At 39.0% G+C, this 21610-nt stretch overlaps 1 protein-coding gene across 2 annotated transcripts in view; it reads right to left on the bottom strand.

The window, feature by feature from the left end:
• Nucleotides 1-580: 580 nt before the first annotated feature.
• The window catches only part of C3G (C3G guanyl-nucleotide exchange factor), a 48204-nt gene continuing 27174 nt past the window's right edge, over nt 581-21610 (bottom strand). Inside the window, exons 3-17 of one of the 2 annotated variants that reach the window (XM_069114167.1) lie at nt 9603-10008; nt 8525-8749; nt 8180-8365; nt 7747-8054; nt 6267-6383; nt 5532-5845; nt 5057-5264; nt 4706-4729; nt 3279-3474; nt 2940-3192; nt 2612-2852; nt 2139-2313; nt 1395-2039; nt 1155-1286; nt 581-1062 (exon numbers count right to left, since the gene is read on the bottom strand). In XM_069114167.1, the coding sequence (XP_068970268.1) occupies nt 924-1062; nt 1155-1286; nt 1395-2039; nt 2139-2313; nt 2612-2852; nt 2940-3192; nt 3279-3474; nt 4706-4729; nt 5057-5264; nt 5532-5845; nt 6267-6383; nt 7747-8054; nt 8180-8365; nt 8525-8749; nt 9603-10008 (3569 nt within the window). In that variant the 3' untranslated portion in view covers nt 581-923. The remainder of the gene's footprint in view (nt 1063-1154; nt 1287-1394; nt 2040-2138; nt 2314-2611; nt 2853-2939; nt 3193-3278; nt 3475-4705; nt 4730-5056; nt 5265-5531; nt 5846-6266; nt 6384-7746; nt 8055-8179; nt 8366-8524; nt 8750-9602; nt 10009-21610) is intronic. The other variant, XM_069114168.1, reaches the window with a different exon arrangement.

Raw genomic sequence — 21610 nt, 5'->3', positions numbered from 1 at the left:
AATCAACGTAATTGGTGTTTTTTCCTTGCGAAGTCAACAAATGTATCTCTGTCGACGCTTGATAAGTTTGCCTATCTATTAACAGATCTATATGATGGACGTTTACATATATATCTAAATAAGTTTAAAAAGAAATGTATGACATTTACTACTTTTTACATATCGCTATTCGCCGATATAAAGCAAATAAATAAATAGCTTATATAATATATATATATATATATATATACATATATATATATATATATATTTCTATAGAAAAGCTAGTGCATGCGTGTGTGCGGGAGAGTGGAGAAGGGAGAGGGAGGGAGAGAGAGAGAGAAAGGGAGAGATAGAGAGAGGAGGTTGCTCTTTCCATCATGCCATGTTAAGCATCATTACAGCTGTGTATCGTTTAAGTATACATTGCATAGATTCATAGTAAACATGATTTTCTCCCTTACTAACCTTATAGCAAAAAGGAAAAAATTGCAAAAATACATTGAGACATGATTGATCTAGCCAATTCATTAAAGTCTCTCTATACGTATTTCGATTCAATCGATATCCGTGCACGCAATTCATATTTTGAAACAAAACAAAAAAACACACACACACACATACACACATACACACACACACACGCACGCACGCACGCACGCATCAAATCTCAATTTGATCTAAATGACTGACTATTCGCATTCTTTTTTCTGTTTTACTTTTCAATAGAGACTGAATATTCCATAAAATGAGATACAACCTCACAGAGGTTGTTGAAGCGGAACAGACATAGCTAACCCTTTCACCGTCCTTAAAGCGTTGCATCGTTTTTATTCGGCTCGTAATTAGGTAAATTTACCTAGACATCACAACTACAGACATTCTAATTTATTGATTCAGCCTTTCGATTTTGAGACGCAGGCGGTGAAAGGGTTTGATATATTCTAGTTCTGTGACTGTGCTTTTTTTCCACCGCGCGGCTTGATACTCTCGGAAATCTGCCACATTGCTTCCTCACAGAGGAAATCGCTAAAATTATTGAAGAACGTTATTATACGTTCGTGTTTCTTGAAAGAATATGTTCTGCAATAAATAAATAAACAATTCAATTTAGAAATAACATTGAAATGTATATTGGTTATTTAAAAAAAAAATTATTAAACGAACCAGCTTACCCTTTTTTGAACCTTTTCATGTTTTCAACGATATTAAACTGTTGCCATCTTTTCGAAAAATTTATCGTACCATCTGGTAATAAATCATTGTTTCCAATATGCACGAATGTAAGATCTTGTAACACAAGTCCGCTGTAAGTGAAAAATGTGCTTCGAATGTTTGTTAGCTCTTCGATGAACTTTGCTCCGACGAGAACTTTGCCTTTCAATTATTGAAATAAAAAGATTAAAGTTACTTACATGTACGGAATGCATGGCGGTTGTGTTTCTGCCAGAGCTTGCCTGTAAGCTCTGAAACTACTGGAACTATCAATAAGAGCGCAATATTCTTTTAAACCTTCTGTAATATGTTTCTGCCATTCGAGCCTTCTAATTGGAGCGCTATCCAACGCAGAAAGCAAGGCTAAGTAGCTATTAAAATTATTTATTTTTCTAAGGTGCTTCATTATCTTGATAAATTTAACAACGTATTTCTCTCTATCTTTCGCTTCATTCTCTAATCTATGTTCCAGTATTCTCGATCTAGCCCAGTACGACATTTTGTTAAAGTGTTCTGTGAATCTAGTTAGATTCGGACTTCGTTCTTCATTCTGTTCTTGAGCCCAAATTAGTACTTCCGGAATCTCGATCTTCATGAATAAATCAGCATCTAACAATGTCATTTGTTCTGCAATTTGTTCACTCTTGAAATCGAGAAGGGAAGCTTGCTTTGTTGTCACACTCAACGAAGATAGAATCGGTTGTGTAGATTGCAATTGCTTCGCCGCGTGTTTTTCCAAAATTTTAACACGCAAAGCTTTTGCCATAGTAAGATCACCGCTACATACCAATTGCTGTACGAATTCCATTAAAGTTTGCAAGAGTGTATCATCGAGATCTGACATGCTGGAAGAAATTAATAACCTCTTTATAGTTACATTGAATTATTTGCGATATATTTAGAAAAAATTGTTTAATTTCTAGTTAATTTTCTAGTAAACTTACGTTAAATCGCTGACAACTCTGACCAACAAGGAAAATGCTTCACGAGCTGCTCTTTGTTTAATAACGTCAGCAGAACAAGAGAATCGCTGATGACGTTTGTGTAATTTTTGAATTAACTCCAATGGTTGCATGAATGTTCTATATGTTGTTAGAAACGCCTCTTGATACAAAAAGTCTGTAAATAAAATAAGCATGCGGTAATTAATTCGTATGGTAAATGTTTATTTTAATTGCGTTTCGCAGAAATTTTCCTATGCATAATAAAAGTATTTATTTTTTGGGAGAGGAAAAGCAATTTTATATCTTGAAATTTTAAGTTGCAGCAGAATTGAAGGTAAATCCAACAAATTATTACACTGACCTGATTCTTTCTCGTCTATGAAGCATGAAAGAATACGAAATGCATTATATCCTTCAATGACTATTCATTTGTCAATACAATTTATATTATAACGCTTGAATAGAAAACTTACCATGTTTATTAGCTTTGGTTGCATGAATTAACAATGCATCCGGGTGGCCACCCCTTATATCTGGCCCTTCTTCGTCTGGTTTCTTGAAGACTAAATACTTGCTGATATCGAGTTCATCCAAAATAGTATCGTCTTGATCGACGTCTCTCAAGTCCAAGTTATTATCATCGACGGAAATCGACGATAAGGCATTACTCGCAGGTCTTGAGGACGGTAATATAGTGTCCAAAGCAACGTTATTCTAGAAATGAACGGGCATCAGATTAGTAATGATGTGTCTAGGTAATACAAATCTACGTTAATCTACGTTACTTTATGAAATATTTACCAACTTCGCTGGAGACAAAGGTGGTAACTCCTTTTTATCATGAACACAACCAGATTCCTCTACTTTCATAGGTGTTGACGTTACGATTGGTTCGATTGTATGTATGCTTTGCATACTAATGGTGGGTTTTGGCGAAATTGGCGGTGGCGTTGCATTTGATTTAATAGAACGGGATCTCTTTGGTGGTAATGCTGGTGGGAGACTAGAATTATTCGTTACTTCCGCTACTGATGGTGCCATAGTTATGGAGGTACTGAAAAAGGTATAATACGCTTTCTTGTGTTTTTCATATTAAACACGGGAAGATATGTATAAATTTTTATATCTAGAAACGCATACTTTGAGTTGTCATGTAATGTAGTTATAGTATGCGCCATGAAAGAACACGATTGTGTCGTAGTAAGAGCCATTTCGTGTTGTTGCCATTCCGCTTGCATCGAATTATAAGCTGCCACTGAATGACGGGTCCCAAGACCAGAGATGAAATCGTTGTTGCTGTGAGAACAATTCCCAAACATCTCCATGTATGCCATGACTGGAATAGATACGATTAAATTGATACAATTCTAATCTACTAGACAATATGATATACTTAAGAAAAATAAATAAATAAAAAAATACGATTCCATATATATATATATATATATATATATATATATATATATATATATATACATACATACATACATATGTATATACATGTATGTATATTGTTTCTATTTTTATCACACATGTGTATATATATGGTACATACAAGCATGATTCATGTTACAATAAAATATCAAAGCACAAGTGTATAAAATACAGAAAAACACTGATGCGCAAGCATGTATCTCGATAGATAATGACATATATGTAAGGTAGCGAATACCAGATTATTATAAACTCACTGGAATAAGAGTGAAATCCGTTAAACGAAATTCTTACCGCGATTAAGACTACATTCTTCGCGATTAAACGGTCACTTAAAATTGGGATAAATATCATCACGATGATGCAAGCATGAACAAATATCGCGCAGACCGAGGAAATTTCGAATCGTTGGAGATATATCCTCTAGTCGATTGTGGAAACGAAAACTAAAGTCGGCTGTCTTAATTCTAGAGTTAAAGAAGCGTAAGTGTTAACTGACTATTAGCAAGAAAAGGTCAATTTAATTAATGAAACAATGACGACGCCCACATAGGTGGTTGAAGATTAGTTTCTACGGTTAATGAAATTTAGAGCTATTATACAGAAATGTCAATGGAAATAATATATTTATAAAGTACGATGTGTAACAAATTCAAATCAAATAAATGTATAGAGTTTGATTTGACAAAATAATTTAACTAATGAAAGGAAAAGATGAGTGTGGATAGAATGTAATGAAATCTGAAAGTTTAATAATTTGTATGTAAAAAGAAGAAGAAGAAAAAAAAAAAAAAAATATATATATATATATATATATATATATATACATATATATACACACACACATTACTCTATGTGTTTTTAGTATTATTTCATTATTTCAATTATATATATATTAAGATATAAGCTATGAAAAAGCCCAAAAATATGAGTGACATATCCAAGCTTAGTCAAATGAAATCGCGTTGATGATTTCGACAAAATGAAATGAAAAATAACGACGAAAACATGCCGCAAAAAGCTAAGATATTAAAAGTCGTGTATAATTAATGCGTGAAACGACGGGTTTCAACTTAGCGTGAACGTGTGTTTGCTGAGGGATAGCTGATTTGCGTGGGCAGGATCCCACTTACCAGAATATGCCACTGATTGGAACACTGGGGGATACAAAATATTGTATCAGTTTTAACCTACTATGTGGAAAAGATTCTGAACGACTACTACTCTAATATAATCTAGATAATCTCTAACATAATTTTGTTTAATAATTATTCTCTTCAAATTCAGGCAACTTCATTTTTAATACATATCCATTATCAATGATACTTTATTTGAATTTTTTCAACAGCAATAAAGCAATCGTAGTATGGTGTTAAATATTATCTGCTGTATTACTGTTTTTTTTTTTTTTTTTTTTTTTTTTTTTTTTTTTTTTTTTTTTTTTTTTTTTTTTTTTTTTTTTTGGAAACAATAATTCGACTTACTATGCCTTTTCTTAAGCGGCAGTGGAGGGGGTTTACTGGTATCTGTATTATCGCCGTTATTGGTATGTAAACTACAGGTTGATAAATGCTCATTTTCAGGTACATTGTCGTACTGTGACGGTTGACGTTCTTTCCTCCGTTTCGATCGTTTTTCCGGCAATGCTGGCGGCACACCATTGGCGTCCGATGCAGAAATCGACTCCATTTCCTACGAAACGCGGAAACTCACGTTTAATAAGAACACACATGTTGATGTTTGCAAATTTTTAATCTACGATGCATCGACGATCGAAATTATTGCATGGTCATGATAAAAGTTACAAGTACATATAGAATTTCTGCAAGCAGTCGGCGAAAAAAGAGCTTGATTTCTATGTTATATTTCGATTTGAAAATTGTTTAAACTGTTTTTTAGTAATTATAAGTAAGAGATTTATAAGTAAGAAGAAATACAATCACGACACACAACACCCACATTTACCAATTTTTCTAATACAGCAGGATCTCCAGTTCCGGAAATATTTGTTGTACTAACGGTACTCTTCGTACTAGTCATTGTCTTCTGAGTGAAAATAGACCCGTTGTTATCCGAAGACAGTTTTGTTTGGGAAAACGATTGTTGCGAATTAAACGTTTGGGAATTGTAACTAATACTGCTTTGCTGAGAAGATCTTTTGGACGTTATACTGGAGGTAGTATAACTTTGAGACGAACTTCGTTGCGAATGCATGGATACGAAACCGGATTCCTGCGTTTGAGTCGATAATCGTTCCATTTTTCCTTCTATACCTGCAACATAATCGCCATATGGTTCGTTATAACACGTAAAAAATGTTTACTTGCCTGTTCTTCTACTTTCTTACAAAAAGATACTTTGCAACGCTTCCCAAATCCTATCAGCAGGCACTATTTTACGAAGGTAAATTTAATTTAGATAATCTAGATTTAGAAAACGAATCGAGAAAAAGAATACCAACCTACCTATTAGACTGATCGCAACGAAGATCTATACTATACTGTTTAATCATGTAGTCTAAAGGTCTGACACCTACGTTACCTGCTTCGCTCTAGCTATTCGAGGAATTCTTGCATAATTTTAGCTCTTGTACATTTTTTCTTTACATTTATAAATGTGCAACGTCATCGGCACCGCCTTTACTTCAGCTTGACGGTGTTGGCGACAAATATAAAACGATTTTGTATTACCCACCGGTAAATGGATTAAGCATTTCTTGCGGAGTTTGTTGACCCAATAACATTGTGCTTGGTATATTTGTTTCGGAACCGTCCCAGCAACTACAGTTTGAACTACCATTAACTTGCATACCTATAAATGTAAAAAAATGATCAATATATTTAGTTTCTCTGTATATCGTCTGCATAATGTTTGGAAAAAGATTGATTCAATCGATAAAAATGAAACTTTTACGCATGTATGTATATAATTAAATATAACTTTTTTTATCGTTACGCCACATAATCTTATTTAGATTTATTAGAGAGTTAATTATTTTCGAAATATGTATCCTAACGTATCCTAAGAGATTTTCAGTAAGACTGATTCGACGATCGAGACAAGCATAGTCGAAGACCACTTCGCTGACTAAGCATTGTCCGCATAGTGAACCTTTCGACGCAAATGGAAATGTACTTGTATAGTTCTACCGCTACCATCTCAGGATGGTTCTAATTTCGTTGTCATAAATCGGATATAAATGTTCATAGAACAAACTAATACGACTAATACGATATTTCAATGTTGACAAACGGAGCTACGCTTAGGTTGCCTCGTTTCGGAAAATGTTGACTCTTAAACTTAAAACAGATGATTAAATGTTGGCAATTTATAAGTGATATTAATTGAATGGCAACCGGGAATAAAGGTGAAATTACGAGCTAAAGCGAATTTTAGGTTACGCTGTAGGTACTCGATATATTGCGACGATATTCTCCTTAGAGTTTTTCGACATTCGCCTTAGACTTGGACTCTTATTTCGTGGGAACAACCAACAGAGCAGCCAATAGAACAACTAGGAACAACGCTCGAACCTCCCTACCGTGAAACTGTGCTTTATACGATTGCTCTTTAAATTTCAAACTCCTAATACGCTTGAGTTCAAGATTACATCACATTCCGACGTACTATATGCAACCCGCGTGTACTAAAACGATATACAGGGACTGTAGAATACTTTACTGTTAATATATTTACTTTACTGTTAATTCCAGTTTGATGAAAACGTGCCGTCATAGATCCATCCCTATCCCATTTGGTTCCATTTGGTTGCATTCCGGTTGCCATTCACTTGTGTAAAAGGTATTTCATCGTATCAACTTAAGTAACATAATGTCTAACACTAATAACTGGATACAGATGTATTGAAAAGAAGACAGAAGACAATTATATTACAAAATGCAGACAATGTACGTTACAAAGAAATATCCTAATATCGTATTATAGTCCACGTATTATAAGTTAATCTATAATATAAACATATTATTCATATAAATGATAATTTTGTTTACGCGTGCTTCTCTTTATTACTTTCTTCTTTTAAATATGCTTGAAACTGACTCGATACCGAGTCAGTGTTACCGAGGTTATGCAAGATATATCGTTTATCGCATTCTTATTGGCCATGATTAAATAATGGATGCTACGATACGATAAAGGAATGGATCTCGGTTACCTTGGATAGTAGCCATCAGGCTGAGATCCATACTGTCGTTCAGTGACTCGTCGTTTGGTCCCATGATCGCCCGTATCTCATCTTCGTCGCGGGAATGGTTCAAGGCCGAATCCAAACTGCCAGCCGACGCGCTCAAAAGAGACGACGAATCCTCTGGAGATCGACTTCGTAGGGAAACACCGTCGAGACTAGATGCTAAAAAACCTTCGGATTCATCGAGCAACTGTTGACCTCTCGTTCTCCGTTTCGGTGGCAATGGTGGCGGTGTACCGGAAGAACTATTTTCTTCCGACAGACACATATTAGTTCTGCAATTCACCATCCAAGCATTATTTTTTAATCGTACTCGTTTAACGTAGAACTACTTTTACACTACATTCGAGAATAGATGCATTGTTATGCACCATCTATAAAAAGCATAGGAAGAAACTACCTCTCGGGGAGTGGCGGTTTTGGGGGTGGACTAGAATCCCTTAAAATCGACTCTGAACTATGCGAACTACGGACCAAACTAGTAGTCGCAGCTGTTTGCTCTAAAATCTGCCTTTCCCTTGGCGTTAACGGAATATCAGGCAAAGAATTTCTTTGCGGCGTCATTTCCGATCCATAAGACGACGTTCTGAAAACGCGATTTCAATGGTTCATCGTCAAATTCTGCTGATTACGACGACACAAAAGAGTATCGAACTTTTGGTCAACTAATTCTTTTTACCAGTATGGAAGAATGTAAATTTATCGAAAATCAGCGGTTCAACCAAAGAACAAGTAGAAAGATTACCTATTACTAGCTGTAGCGACGACAGGTTTCTGTCTATTGGCAATCTTCTCATTCGCCAGGGCAACCAAGTTTTTCACAGCTTCTTCCACTAATCCTATGATGTGTGTAACGTTCTCGGTATCCAGCGCAGAGGACTGGTCACCGTGCAGCAACACGTCGTCACAGAGTTTTAATAATTGTGCTAGAGCTTGATACACTTGGTTCGTCGCTGATCCCAGAGTAGAGCTTCGTCAAGAAAATACGAAGGTCGCGATTACAAACGATATCGTATTTAAAGTTATGACATTCGGTAGCATATACAATTTCATCTCTCTTTGCATTTCCAATAGATGATAATTAAAGTTTGAAATTACAAGCATAGATTACATTCGAGATTCTAGAGAATATCACTAATCTTAATGTTTTACCTAAACTTACTAGTTGGACAGAAATAAAAATAAAAATAAAGCTACAATATACATACATGTTTTGTTCCAATATATATCAAAATACCTAGTTCCCACTAGTTGTAATTATACGATAATTGATACGGTGCTTATCAACTTTTAATATTTTTTCAATGTTTGTTACTATATATTTAACTTTTACACGGAATAAATTTGTAGTTGCGTCACCTCGAAGAATTAGTTCACGCAAGCATTTTATATAAAAATGTGGAATTTTATCTAGACAAAACACTTACTTCGAATGTTACAAACGTAAAATATATTTCCATGATTTACATAACTTTTTCCATATAGCAAGTAACGAAGAAAATGACCAAATTTAGTTTAGAATTAAAAGTAGGATATACAATTTTCAGAAATTCTTCGAACATTTCGACGTCCCTGGCAGTGTTGTGCGTTACTCGTTTAGCTTAACGTTAAATTATAAAATAAATATCTGGCATATATTTTCACGCGCACCAGCGATCCTTCATGTCGAATAGATGAAAGTAGTCGGTTCAAAGTTGCAGCCAGGAAATACATTTTTTTTTATACCAAGTCACTCGATTAATCTACAAGCACTTTCTCGTTTTTCATTCATTTCGGTCAATACGTTTTTGATCGATACTTTAATCACGATCGCATTCGCTTACCTGTTCTCGTAGAGGAGATAGGACTTCAGCACAGTGTGTATGGTGGTAACAGTATCGAGGACGATGGTGCCGTTGCCGGGCAGCATCTCGAGCTTTTTCTTTGACACGACGTCTCGGAAGTGAAGCAGTGCCAGTTGCACCTGTCGCACGTGGATATGCAGGTCGCGGAGGGGATTCTTGTCGAGGGTGGTCGCGCCATCGGTGCAACCGGGCGCGCTTTTATCACGCGGCGTTCGCGGCGAGGAGGGCGAGGCGGCCCTCGTAGCCGCTCCACTGCCTCCACCTCCGCTTCCGCTACCAGGAGAACGCATGTGGGAGAGCTTCTCCAGGAAGTCCTCCTTGAAGGAGCGCGCACGACGCGCTAGTTTACCACCACGCGCCTTCCCGCTGGAGCGTTCCTCGACTTCTGTAACGGACAATAAACAGAAAATTGAATATCGTTTATCGCGACACAGAAGGAGATTATGCGTTTCCTGATCTTTTCGTTTCAGACTTGCGTAGGTTGCAAAAATAAGGTTTCCGTGCGTTCAACGAAACATATTTCCGTACAATTTTCTATTTTTTCGTCACATAGTAGCCAGTTTAAAACCATTATTCCACTTTGAAGATATCGAAACAGATTGCCACAGGCGAACATACGTTGCAAACGATCGATCGATGTGACTTGCATCGTAAAGGGTGCAAAAGGTAAGTACGTGATATCCGCTTAAACTGGTGAAAAATGCGTTTAATGGACTGTCGTCGCAACGATTACAACCGATCGAGTCGAGTTAAAATTTTATGCTGGGAAATTTCGCGCCAGAATAGCAGACGTCAGTACCAGTGGTACGTAAATTCCATCGGTGAATTCGCCGTGCAAACGAAACGGATAAATATATCGGGAATAGTAAACAAACGCGACCAAACGTTTAAAATCAAAGCGACGCGACGGCCGGGGCTCGATTGATCGGTTCGTTTGTCGAGAAGATTCGAATGTACAGGCAGAAGGGCTTTCGAATCGATTCATTTCGAGTTATCTTTTTTCATTTTTACGAAGATAAAAATTGTTTGGATAAGTTTGATTTGCTAAGTACTAGTCTGCTATTATATGGTTCGGTGGTATGATTATAACTAAGTAGAGGTATATATACATAGTTATATTATAGCATCTGCAATTGATGTTACAGAAATATATCTACCTATACTTGTTAATTCGGTAATACTATTGCTTAGCAAATTGTTGTTGTCGTTGTTGTTGTGGTTGTTGTTGTTGTTGTTATTGTTGTTGTTGTACGAACCGAGCCCAATAGTAAGTATATAATAAAGTTGTTAAGAAATATGTTATGTTATAAATAACGATAGAAGGGTATTGTAGAGCTTCGTTTTAGAAGTGGACGAGCGTCCAAAGAAAAAATCGACGTAATTATCAGCGTATCAATTTGCTAGTTTAATAATTCTATTTAATGGATCGTCGAAATGAGATGCTGGATTGATTTATGCATATACTCTTGTAATACTATTGACAATTTTAAATGAAAACGAAATAAAAAATAACTTTGTTTAAGTCTGCTAGAGAGGTGCGGTTCTCGAGCGTAGATGGGCATTGTCAAGATACGACGCTCCAAGAGCTAACTTTAAAGCAGCAAATCAGAGCAATCTCTGTTGGTCTCGTTGATAGGATTATATTTTTATCGCACGCGGAGAACCAAATAAGTAATGCGCAGTATTCTGCGAAGTGTGTGTGACGCGTACTTTGAAATTTCTTTTAGGTATTTAACGAAATCACTGCTATTACCTCGGAAAATATTGTCGAATCTAATCTATTAACGAAAATGTAAATACATATGTCATGGCAACGTTTAACGTTGCACGTTGCACAAAACACCCCGAAATTACCCACCGCAAAGATCGGTGCTATCGAACGCTGTCCGCAACGCTTCTCTTCGATTAATAACTTCATGCTCGAATCATTACCAGGTTGTTTGCCTGGACAAGTGCGCATGGGGACAGAAGGGGTTGGTTAAACCAGTCATCTTTGGTGGTTTGCGTTTCGCGATAGGGGGAAATGCGAGCAAGCGACTGGTCGAGGCAATCTCTGCATCTCTGATCGCGTATGTACGTGTGTATGTACGCCGGTAAATCAAGTTCTATTCACGAATTCCGATTGAAACCTCAATCAGACGTGATTTGCGCTAAAGGCAGGATTCGGATGGCCGACAGAGATAATAGAAAACACGGAGAACGGAGGACGGGATCGAATTTGCCGTGACTGACTGGATCCACGGAACATGCTCGATCCTGTACGCTGTCTATATACTAAAGAAGTGCGCCTATACTCGAAGCTGCTATATCCGCGTATTCGTATTCGTCGTTGCCATCTATGCGAGTTTCGATCGTCAGGACACTGACAAGCGACAAAGGAGAACGTTCGTTGAAATTGCTGCTGCACGGCAATGCCAAGCCACACGCTGCTTTTACGACCGTTAACGAGCATCATCATAACATTACATCATAACGAGCGTTGTTTGGTACGTATTGCAGCAACCAGTTTATTCACTAGACATTACTCCTTCGGATTGCTAGCTGTTCGGATCGATGCAATACGCCTCATTCGATACCCACTTTTAATTAGTGGACGAGACACAAGAATAACTCGACCATTGGATCTTGTTTAAAAACGCGGTATTTTTCGCGATGATATTCGTCGCTTGCCTGATACAGTATTGTCCTTTCAAATAAACTTTGGATTATTCACTTGCGCGCCTAATATATCCCAAAAACAAGATCGCTCTTGTGTGGGTGCATGTGGATGTACGTGGGTGTGGGTGTGTGCGTATCGTGTTAATAACAAGAAGATAATCGGTGAACGCAATCGTTGGATTCTCGCGTCAAGTTAATAACTCGCATGGTAACGCACACACACAGAGCAAGCAGCCACTCATCAAGTAAACATCACGTTGCTGGTACACATGGTGCGGATCTTGTTGTTGTCGCAAGGTAACGCAGAGAGCACAGCGGTCAGATCATCTTTTCATCGTTATCGCGAACGTGCAACGTGCTCGAGAATGCAACGACCGCGATAGCTTTCCACGCATGTCCCTTTAATCGCGTCACTGCCAGCCATTCATCAGCGTGAAAGCCTCTCACTGCGCCGTACCGCACCACCTCGAATACGTGCAAGTGGAAGGGCTTTGGGTTGATGGAAAACGTGAACACGTGCGAGAGGGTTTGAGAGCGGTCATCGTCGTCGTACAGACATGAATCAAAGCGAAATACTCTGCTTTACTCTGCTATACTACCCGTTCGTCATTCTAATCGCGACCGATCGTCTTTCGAATACCGGTGGATCCCGAATGGCGTACAGCTCGAGATTGGACAGCTTCGATAGCCTGGATTAACAACTGTACACGATCGATGAACGAGAGACGCATCGGTGTTTCTGAAAACGGCTGACGAGTGAATTTTTAGCATGCCGATGGATGAAAGGCCAAGCCAAAGGGGTTGAGATTCGTCTAACGATCGCCTTTAAATAACACATCGAGAGGAGAATATTCGGACATTGAGCAAGTTTTGCAAGCCTGGAGTGCCTTTTGAGCGTCTTAGTGATTAAGTTAACGTGAAATACACAGCGATATGGAGAAAATGACCAACGGTTTCTTCTCCTATCTTCTTGAAAACAAGTGCCTGTTGTAAGTATTCCGTTAATGAATAATTATTGATACTACGTTATCAATAATTAGAGGTTTGAGATGTTACAGGCTTGCATGAAAACAGATATACATACGTACAAGAGGATAACATGCGTTGTACGTTACACGTTAGTTGATCCTCGCGCGTTATTATTAGGCGCACGTTTGAATTCGCCAAGTTATGGATTCTGTTATCGAGGACAGTATCATACTAAGAATTACTGACTAAAACTATTATCTCTTTTCTCACTCGACTCACCAGCTCACTGAACGTGAATGAAATAGGGAAAAATGTAACGATGTTGTTATCAACAATCGTCGTTATTATTAGGTAGCCGTACGAAACAACGAGTATAAAACAACATGTCAATTTCGAAATTAATCTTAGATTAATACCCCAGATTACCATTGACAAGTGTATCCAAGATAGAAAGCCAGCGTAACGTTCGATACAGATTTCCAAAAACAAAAATAATCCGACAAGCGTCAGTTTTACTCATTCGTGGAGAAACAAGTATTGCCGCAGCGACAAATGAGAATAAGCTTATCGTTAGTCTCCCTCCCTCTTTCTCTTTTTCTTCACCAGCTTGAAAACATATTCCGATCTGGTACTAGAATATTTATAGCAATGTTGAACGAGTGTCTCGCGCGCGAAACCATCCAAATTGGACCTGACAAAGCGGAATAGAAGAATATCGAACGGCGCTAACAATTGCCTTATTGTTAGGCGGCTGAAAATTCATTATCTACAGCTTCGTTAACGAAAGCGCCTGTTCGAACTAACGAATTTCGGATTAGCGACGCATCGTGTGATTACGAGGTGCGGAAGTCGAGCAAGAAATTCTGCAAAGGTAACTGAACATCAAGTTGAAACAGTAACGACGGAGTTATTAAGGACGACGAGTCTGAGCACGGGAGGATGTAAAGCTGAATTTACGCTGTTTCGCAGTGGGGGATTGCTGCGGATGACTCGTGCCACGAGTGAGAGGGAAGCACGAAGTAAGGCCGGGGTAGGTACATATTTACACGAGTTCGCTGAATCAATAATAATCTAACGATGGTCTACGGTAGTCGAATAAAATATTTTCAATCGCCGCATTAAAATCTGTTTGAAATGTTGGAAATAACTCGACATGGAACATTATATCGTCTACCTATTAAAATTATCTCGACGACGACAAACTTTGACGAAGTAGAAGCAGATCGCGGATACCTGACTCGGCAACGATTCATCCCCAGTGTACTTCCTCGCTCGTCGGGCAATTGCCGCCCTTATCTCCGATAACGATTTCGCGAAAAGATATCGACGTCCACACGACCTCGTATCGATTCACCCGCTCCGATTCACTCGCCCTTCTAATCAAGAAACCAGCCTGAAAATGGTCCGCGATACGAAGAAACTCGATGGCGATAGGCTGCGCGCGACTCTGTCTCCGTAATGTTACGTTGCGAACAAAACGGCGCAAAATGTTTGAGACAATCTGTAATTCCTATCTCGTCGATAGAAAGAAGAGGGGGTGAAGAAACGGTGGAACACAGAGACGTACGACGAACGAGAAGAGGGCTAGGCAGAAATAAATAAATGGACGAAAGCGAAAGAAAGAAAGAGGGGAAAGAAGAAGAAGAAGAAGAAGAAGAAGAAGAAGAAGAAGAAGAAATGAAAGGATCTTTCGTAGATGGAAGTTAGATGGGCAGAAGCGGAAATGTATCGGAGGTGACGCGCGCGCGCGTTTCTGCGTGCGTGCGTACGTGTATGTGTGTGTGCGCGCGTTTGTGTGTAGGTGTAGATGTGTGTAGTATGTACATACTATGTTACGTACATAGGTATATGACGAAACACGTGTGGAACATGGGACTCGAGATGGTATATCGTGGTCTGCGGTTATCGGACACGCGATTTCATGGCAGATCGTGCCTAATACCGAAATGCGGACTTTCCGGGTATTTCGCGGCGGAACCACGGGAAATCAGGACCATCCCGCTGTCCGTGGAAAACGGTCTATTAATCAATCGCTTCGTGCCGGTAGGACTTAATATTATCGGAGATTTTGCTTGGCGAGATTTATTGCGATAACGCGAATGAAAAGCTACGTTTGACGAGCGGATATGTACCGCGTATCGAGTTGACGAGAAAATCCTGCTTTTCCTCTATTTCCTTTTTTCCCTACAAAACTAATTAAAAAACGGTGTTTTTATAATTCTCGGCATAGATACTAGATAATATATGATAGATACAAGATACAAGATAGCGATTTACCGGAAACTTTCCGTATTTGTATATTTTACTATTAATAGTTTCCGGTAAATCGCTTCCTATTTCCAAATGATCGCGAATCATAACTGTTTCGTCTACCGATCGATGTAGATTTACGTTTCATTTGATGAGATTTGTTTCGCGACGTGGTAATAAATTTTAGATAAGCGCCAACATATTCGAATGCGACACGCTTTCTTAACCGAATTGTCCGATCACGTTAAAAATTGTTGCTTCGAACTTGTGAAGCTGGGATGGCGCGTGACGCGACGTGTCGTGGTAAGTTTCCACTGACAGAATATACGCAATACGATACAATAACCGAATGAAGCCAACCGATATAAATACCGATATAAATTCGTTAAAACGTTAAAGCGCTTCATAGTTTTAGCGCGTTTAGCTTTACAGTGACATTGAATGTCAAAAGTACTAAAAACTTTACAAATATTTAATTGATACGCTTCGATTATTTATCGAACGCTATTGCGTTAGCGGTTTTTCGGCATGATAGCTCCGCTAGTGAATCTAATGTTAATCGCTGGTCGCTAATAACACCGATGCCAATCAACGCGCTAAAGAAGAGCGCGAGTGTTGGTGAATGAAAGAAAGCTGATGTCAGGATCTAAGAATATCCATCAGCGATCGTCTGGGTATTAATCGCGTTGAGACGGAGTATCCACCATATTCTCCCAATATCGTACCTTTCTACCATCGCATCAGCACCACTTGATCTCTGTCAACCTATACACCGCACACTGTGAAAAAGGAAGACAGAGTTATATGTATCTAGAGTAAATAGAGGCGATAAGTTCTTGACTCGATGCCTGTTTGTCAAATAGATTTTCATATCGTCGGCGTTGTGGATCGAAAGTAGAACGACAGAAAGAAAAGAACGTCCATTCGAACAGATAGAAAATATATCGTATCGTCGTTGTTATCTCGTCTAAATAATCTGTTATTTTTCCGGAACACACGCATCCCCGAGTCACGCAGCGCCGGCCAGTTTCCTTTGCACGGTGCATTCCGTGAGACGGGAGTCGCGCCGAAATAACCGCGAGGTTGTTGCACCGCTCTGTAATAATAATACGCGGCGACGGCGGCGGCGGCGGCGGCGGCGACTATGTCCTGTTCAGTCTTCGAAAAACGTGTTAAACGTGGCACTTGAATTTCATCCTCCCACGCCTGTCCCTTCAATAGTTGGAAGGGGGACACTGGATGGCGGCGAGAGGCGACGGTGTGCCGGTCTGGTCTAAAGCGTTGTAAGGTGTAAGTATAGCGTGTTCTCTGTTCGATCGAACGTATTTCACGATATGGTAATCATTCGACTGTGTGAGAACTGGAAATGAAAAGAGTCGCGTTAGTTTTTTCCCAAAAATGAAATGTCGGTAGTTGACTGACGTGATGTAATAGCGTTTTAAGCCGCGTTGAACAGTGTCGACAAAATACGAAGAAGCGTTGCCGGAGTTTTTTAAAGAGCTTTCGAAATAGCTTAAATACCGACAGAGAATTATTCCAAGATGGTGCCTTCGGACAACGAACTAAATTTAGTAAGCGAGCCCGAAACCGGCGCGACGCGAAGCGACGGCCAAATCACGATGTAAGTGACGAAACACTGAGAAACGCTTCGCCGAAGACGAGAATGTTCCCGGTTTCGAAGCAATCAAACTGTATCGTTATCATTATCGTTATCACCACCGTCGCGCGAAGCGAAGGGTGAGAATATCAACGAAGAAGGGACGGAATATGTGCATATCGAGCAATTTTTTATCTAATTGCAGTGTTTAATCGCGCTCATTGTGTCTCAAACTTTATAGAGAAGTTAATAAAGGGTCTTTTGGCATGATTTCTCGTTTCGACAGAAAAGCGAAACACTTTGCTCTCTCTCTCTTATCTCTCTCTTATTATCTGTCGTTATTCCCATCGATCACTTTTCATAACATTTCTCTCACTTTCTATTCTTAATCCGATTATCACTCGCGTCTAAAACTGCAAATGCAAAATTAATTACTGCGTCCAATCACAGCCGGATAACATTTCTAACCTTTCAATTCAATCGTAAGAACTAATTAACCGAAACGTTTTATAAAAATCTCCATCTCTGCCTGTCCCTATCCCCTCCCCTCCCCCCCTCTCTCTCTCATATATATATATATATATATATATATATATATATATACTAATGAATAAAGTAAATAGCTAACAAAGAAAATGCAAGGAGAACGAGCAAAAAGAAAAGAGAACCGACGAATGTTATACCGCCGTGCATGAAGGATTTCTATAAAAATTGTTTTTGCATTATTTTTAATTCTATAAATATAGAATTAAACCTCCATTCAAACATCGTAGCCAATATGTACATATATATATATATATATATATATATATATATATATATATATCGATTCGTACGTCATTTGAATGTAAATGATTTATCCTATCGCAACACCTAACCGAGTTAATTACACTTATTACAGAATATTAACGAGTCTCGTGTAATTTCGATCGGTGGTTTAATCATACGCTATGTAACCACCAGCTCTCGTCGGACGAGTCCCGATTAACAAATCCCTCGGCTAATTTGTTAACAGGTTAAATTCCGTGCAGCTGTATCGCCGTTATGGAAGCGGCCAAGCCGATTCAGTTTGGAATTTCCCATTGCGCTCGCAGCGATGCAATTACGGAACTTTAATGTTAGCGGAATATCAGGCATCGTCTCCAGCTGGGAATTTCATGGTTCGATAGCGATATTAGCGAGCGCGGGATTGCCGGTTGGACCAGCGTGATTTTCGCAGATGGTAACGTCGTAGTCTGAATTAAAAGATCGGATCGACGACGAAGATCCTTCTTCGTCTATGCACGTTTCTGACTGCATGGATTTTAAAACTCTCCAAGTGCTTGAAAATGCTCGATTCCACGTGGAAATACGGGATTACGTTTCCCAATTAAAACGTGAGAGTTAGCTTTCAGAAAAGGCTTTTTTGTTCCTTTAGTAGCTATGTTTTATTATATATAGCTGCTATCATATATCCTTATATTTAAGTATAACACGTACTTTTCACTTCCTACGCTAATCTATCTAAAAAATCGAATCATAACCCGTACGTAGAGATGTTAACCATTGAACAACGACCCCTGAACAGCACGGGGGTACGTATAATTTTAAACTTGCGAAAGATTTATCTACAAATGACTATAGCCAATCGCAAATCTTATTTTGTATTGAACGCTACAAGTATACATATATAACAAAGTGTATATATATATATATATATATATATATATATATATATATATGCAGTTATTCGATAGGCAGATATAAATCTTAGTCTAATGGAAAAGTAGAAAGCTTTTACCTAAAGGCGACGACGATGGCACACCCCTTGATGCTGTCGCGGTGATCGTTGACGACGCGGCCGTATCGTAACATTCGTCTACGATCTACACGGCTGCTTACGGCAAGAAAGCGGCAACCGCGCGCTTATGATCTTCGCCGAAAAGCCGAAACATCGATCGAAAAGCGTGCGTGCAGAATACAGCAAAAACGATAAGTCGGTCGAGCCAGCCAAGTCTCTCGAGTCACCGTTGTCAGCATCCGTCGTTGAAGCCATTTCAAGAAATATTTATGTGTACGTATGTACATTGTACATACTTTACCATATCATACGCTCACCGCCCCTACGTGCCATACTACGTGCCATACTACGTCCCACACGAGCTAAATCTCATTCGATCAAACGAAAGGAAGCGCAACGGTCGCAAAATTGTGAATTTGCCTGCACCAAACATTTCCAGCCTCGTCCAAACAGGATTGGAAACGTTCGAACGTTTCAAGTTCGAACCAATTGAATTTACTCGAATCGCGAATTTAGTTTGCATTCGAAGCCCATTGCCTGGCATATGTTTCCCTTTCTCCGATCGTATTTTCATCCGACGATCCGTTAAATTCTCGCGATAACGTGCTGTGATTGCTAATTAAATTAATTGTAACAAAATGTTCACGTCTCGTTATCATCGTTAGCATTTGTCCAAATGCCCTCGAGTTAGCTACCAAATTCGATAAACACCTCAGGGTTATAGAGCATGTACGTAAAGAGAAGATAAAAAAAAGTGCTGCTCGAGTTTGAAAGCTTTCGTGCGACACGAAACTTGGAAAAGCAACGTGTTAATACGATAAATAGAAAAAGGAGCCTTCGGCAATGGCGCTGCATTGAGCATCCGTAACATGCAGTGAATTGTAAATGTATACGTATATACATATGTATATGTAGAACCGAGAGGCAGGTAATTGCGCTACTATCTGTTTTCTTCGAGAGCAAAGTCGATATTAATCCGGTTACAGGGGGTTAAGAGATTATCTATCAACGTTCGGCAACGAATAACGACAGATCAAATCAGATAGAATAAATTGGATAATGACAGATCAAAGAAACAAGACGGATCGGAACAAGTAATGTATGTAACGTTTCATTTTGAATGTTAGCCGACCTAACGTAAACACGTTAAAAATGAAAAGTCGGGAGAAAATCGTCCGACCGAGTGGATGAGCTTTCTAAATCCGCCTACGTGCAAACTCTTTTCTTTTCATGTGAAAAGCCGCTGTGGAGAAGTGGCTAGTAAAATGCGGACGAAAAGTGCACTCCACGGATGTGTGGAAGAACGCGAACTGGCCCCCGACTACTTGCCTCCTGGATTCGGCTATTATTACATTCGCGGCGAGAATCACGTGTAGCACGCATTTTTTGCCAACATTTTGCTGATTTTCCGTAAAACAGAATTCGCCTTGTTTCAAGAAAAATCTTCTTATTTACCCGATTCGTTGGAAATATTTGTTTGGTCCTTGAGCAAATATTGCAAACATTGCGATGCGAAGCTCTATATGGAAGGATTAATGGCTACCGTTCGTTAACAGCGCATATCCACCGCGTATAATTCGTTGGTACAACCTTTAAGTCAGCTACACAGATTCCGGTAGATCTACGAGCGGGCGTAAGATACATAGATATGCCTTTTCGGATGCCTACCGTGATACCGTATCGTGCGTACGATACAACTGTACGGATATTTTCACTACTGCAGGCGACCTGCCTGATCACATGCAAAAAATTGTTCGATACGCTTGTTAGGTCGCTTTAACAAATACATGCTTAATAAGAAATCTGTTGCGGCTAGAACGTCGTCTGCCGATGTTACGATCGATCCACCAATTATGAAAACTAACGATTTTTCAATATTTTATATAGTCTATATTGTAAGAGTTATAGATACATCGTAAACTTCAGAATATATGTACAATGAATGTATTATGTATGTACGTATGTATGCGTGGCACGATGATCGGCCGAAACGAGCGTGGCTGTAATCTACGACGCGAACACGTCGATGTTGGAGGTAGCGTTCTTTCTTGGTAACAGCGAAGCCTGATGAATAGAGGAAGGCATAATCCGGCAACAAACGAAGCAGCGAAATATTTCGATATTCCTTGAAATGTTCTCTTCTTGTCGATCTGAAAATCTTTTCGCAAATTACGTCTCGCTTGATATTCGTTCCTCGTTTTCTCGCGATATACTCAAATTTTTCTGCTAACGGTATATTTCGCCCTAACTCTTATCTTTTTTGCAGAAATTTCCAACGACAGCTACCACCGCTACGCCATGCTCCTGTTTTGCCATTGATATTAGATACGCCTCGTTACAAATAGAAAATCCAAATGTTCCAAGTATTTCGAAATTTATACACCTTCTTACACTCTCATCTGCCTTTTCAACCTCCCCTCGAAGGAGAGATTAGATTCGTTCGGGCACTCGAGCGAAAACATCATACCGAGAGAACGAGCGAAAGATAAAGCTTGATTCGTCGAGCTAAGTGAATCAAAGTCAAACGATATACTCGCTTCTACGTTACCAAACAAGGGTTGTTCTCCGGGTCAAATAATTCGAAACGGAATTTATAAACCAGGGCTGTCTATCCTCGAACATTGCGGATCCAATTCAACGTTTACCGTCGTAATCTAACGATCGTACAACATAAAGCAACATAACGCGACATAACACAACGTGCCACTATTATACGCGAGAATATTAAAATAA

The sequence above is a fragment of the Bombus flavifrons genome, chromosome 5 (genome assembly GCF_040668555.2).
Source record: "Bombus flavifrons isolate JBK064 chromosome 5, iyBomFlav1_principal, whole genome shotgun sequence".
Lineage (NCBI taxonomy): Eukaryota > Metazoa > Arthropoda > Insecta > Hymenoptera > Apidae > Bombus > Bombus flavifrons.
Note: the sequence above shows the minus strand (reverse complement) of the source record. Positions and strands in the feature narration are given on the sequence as shown.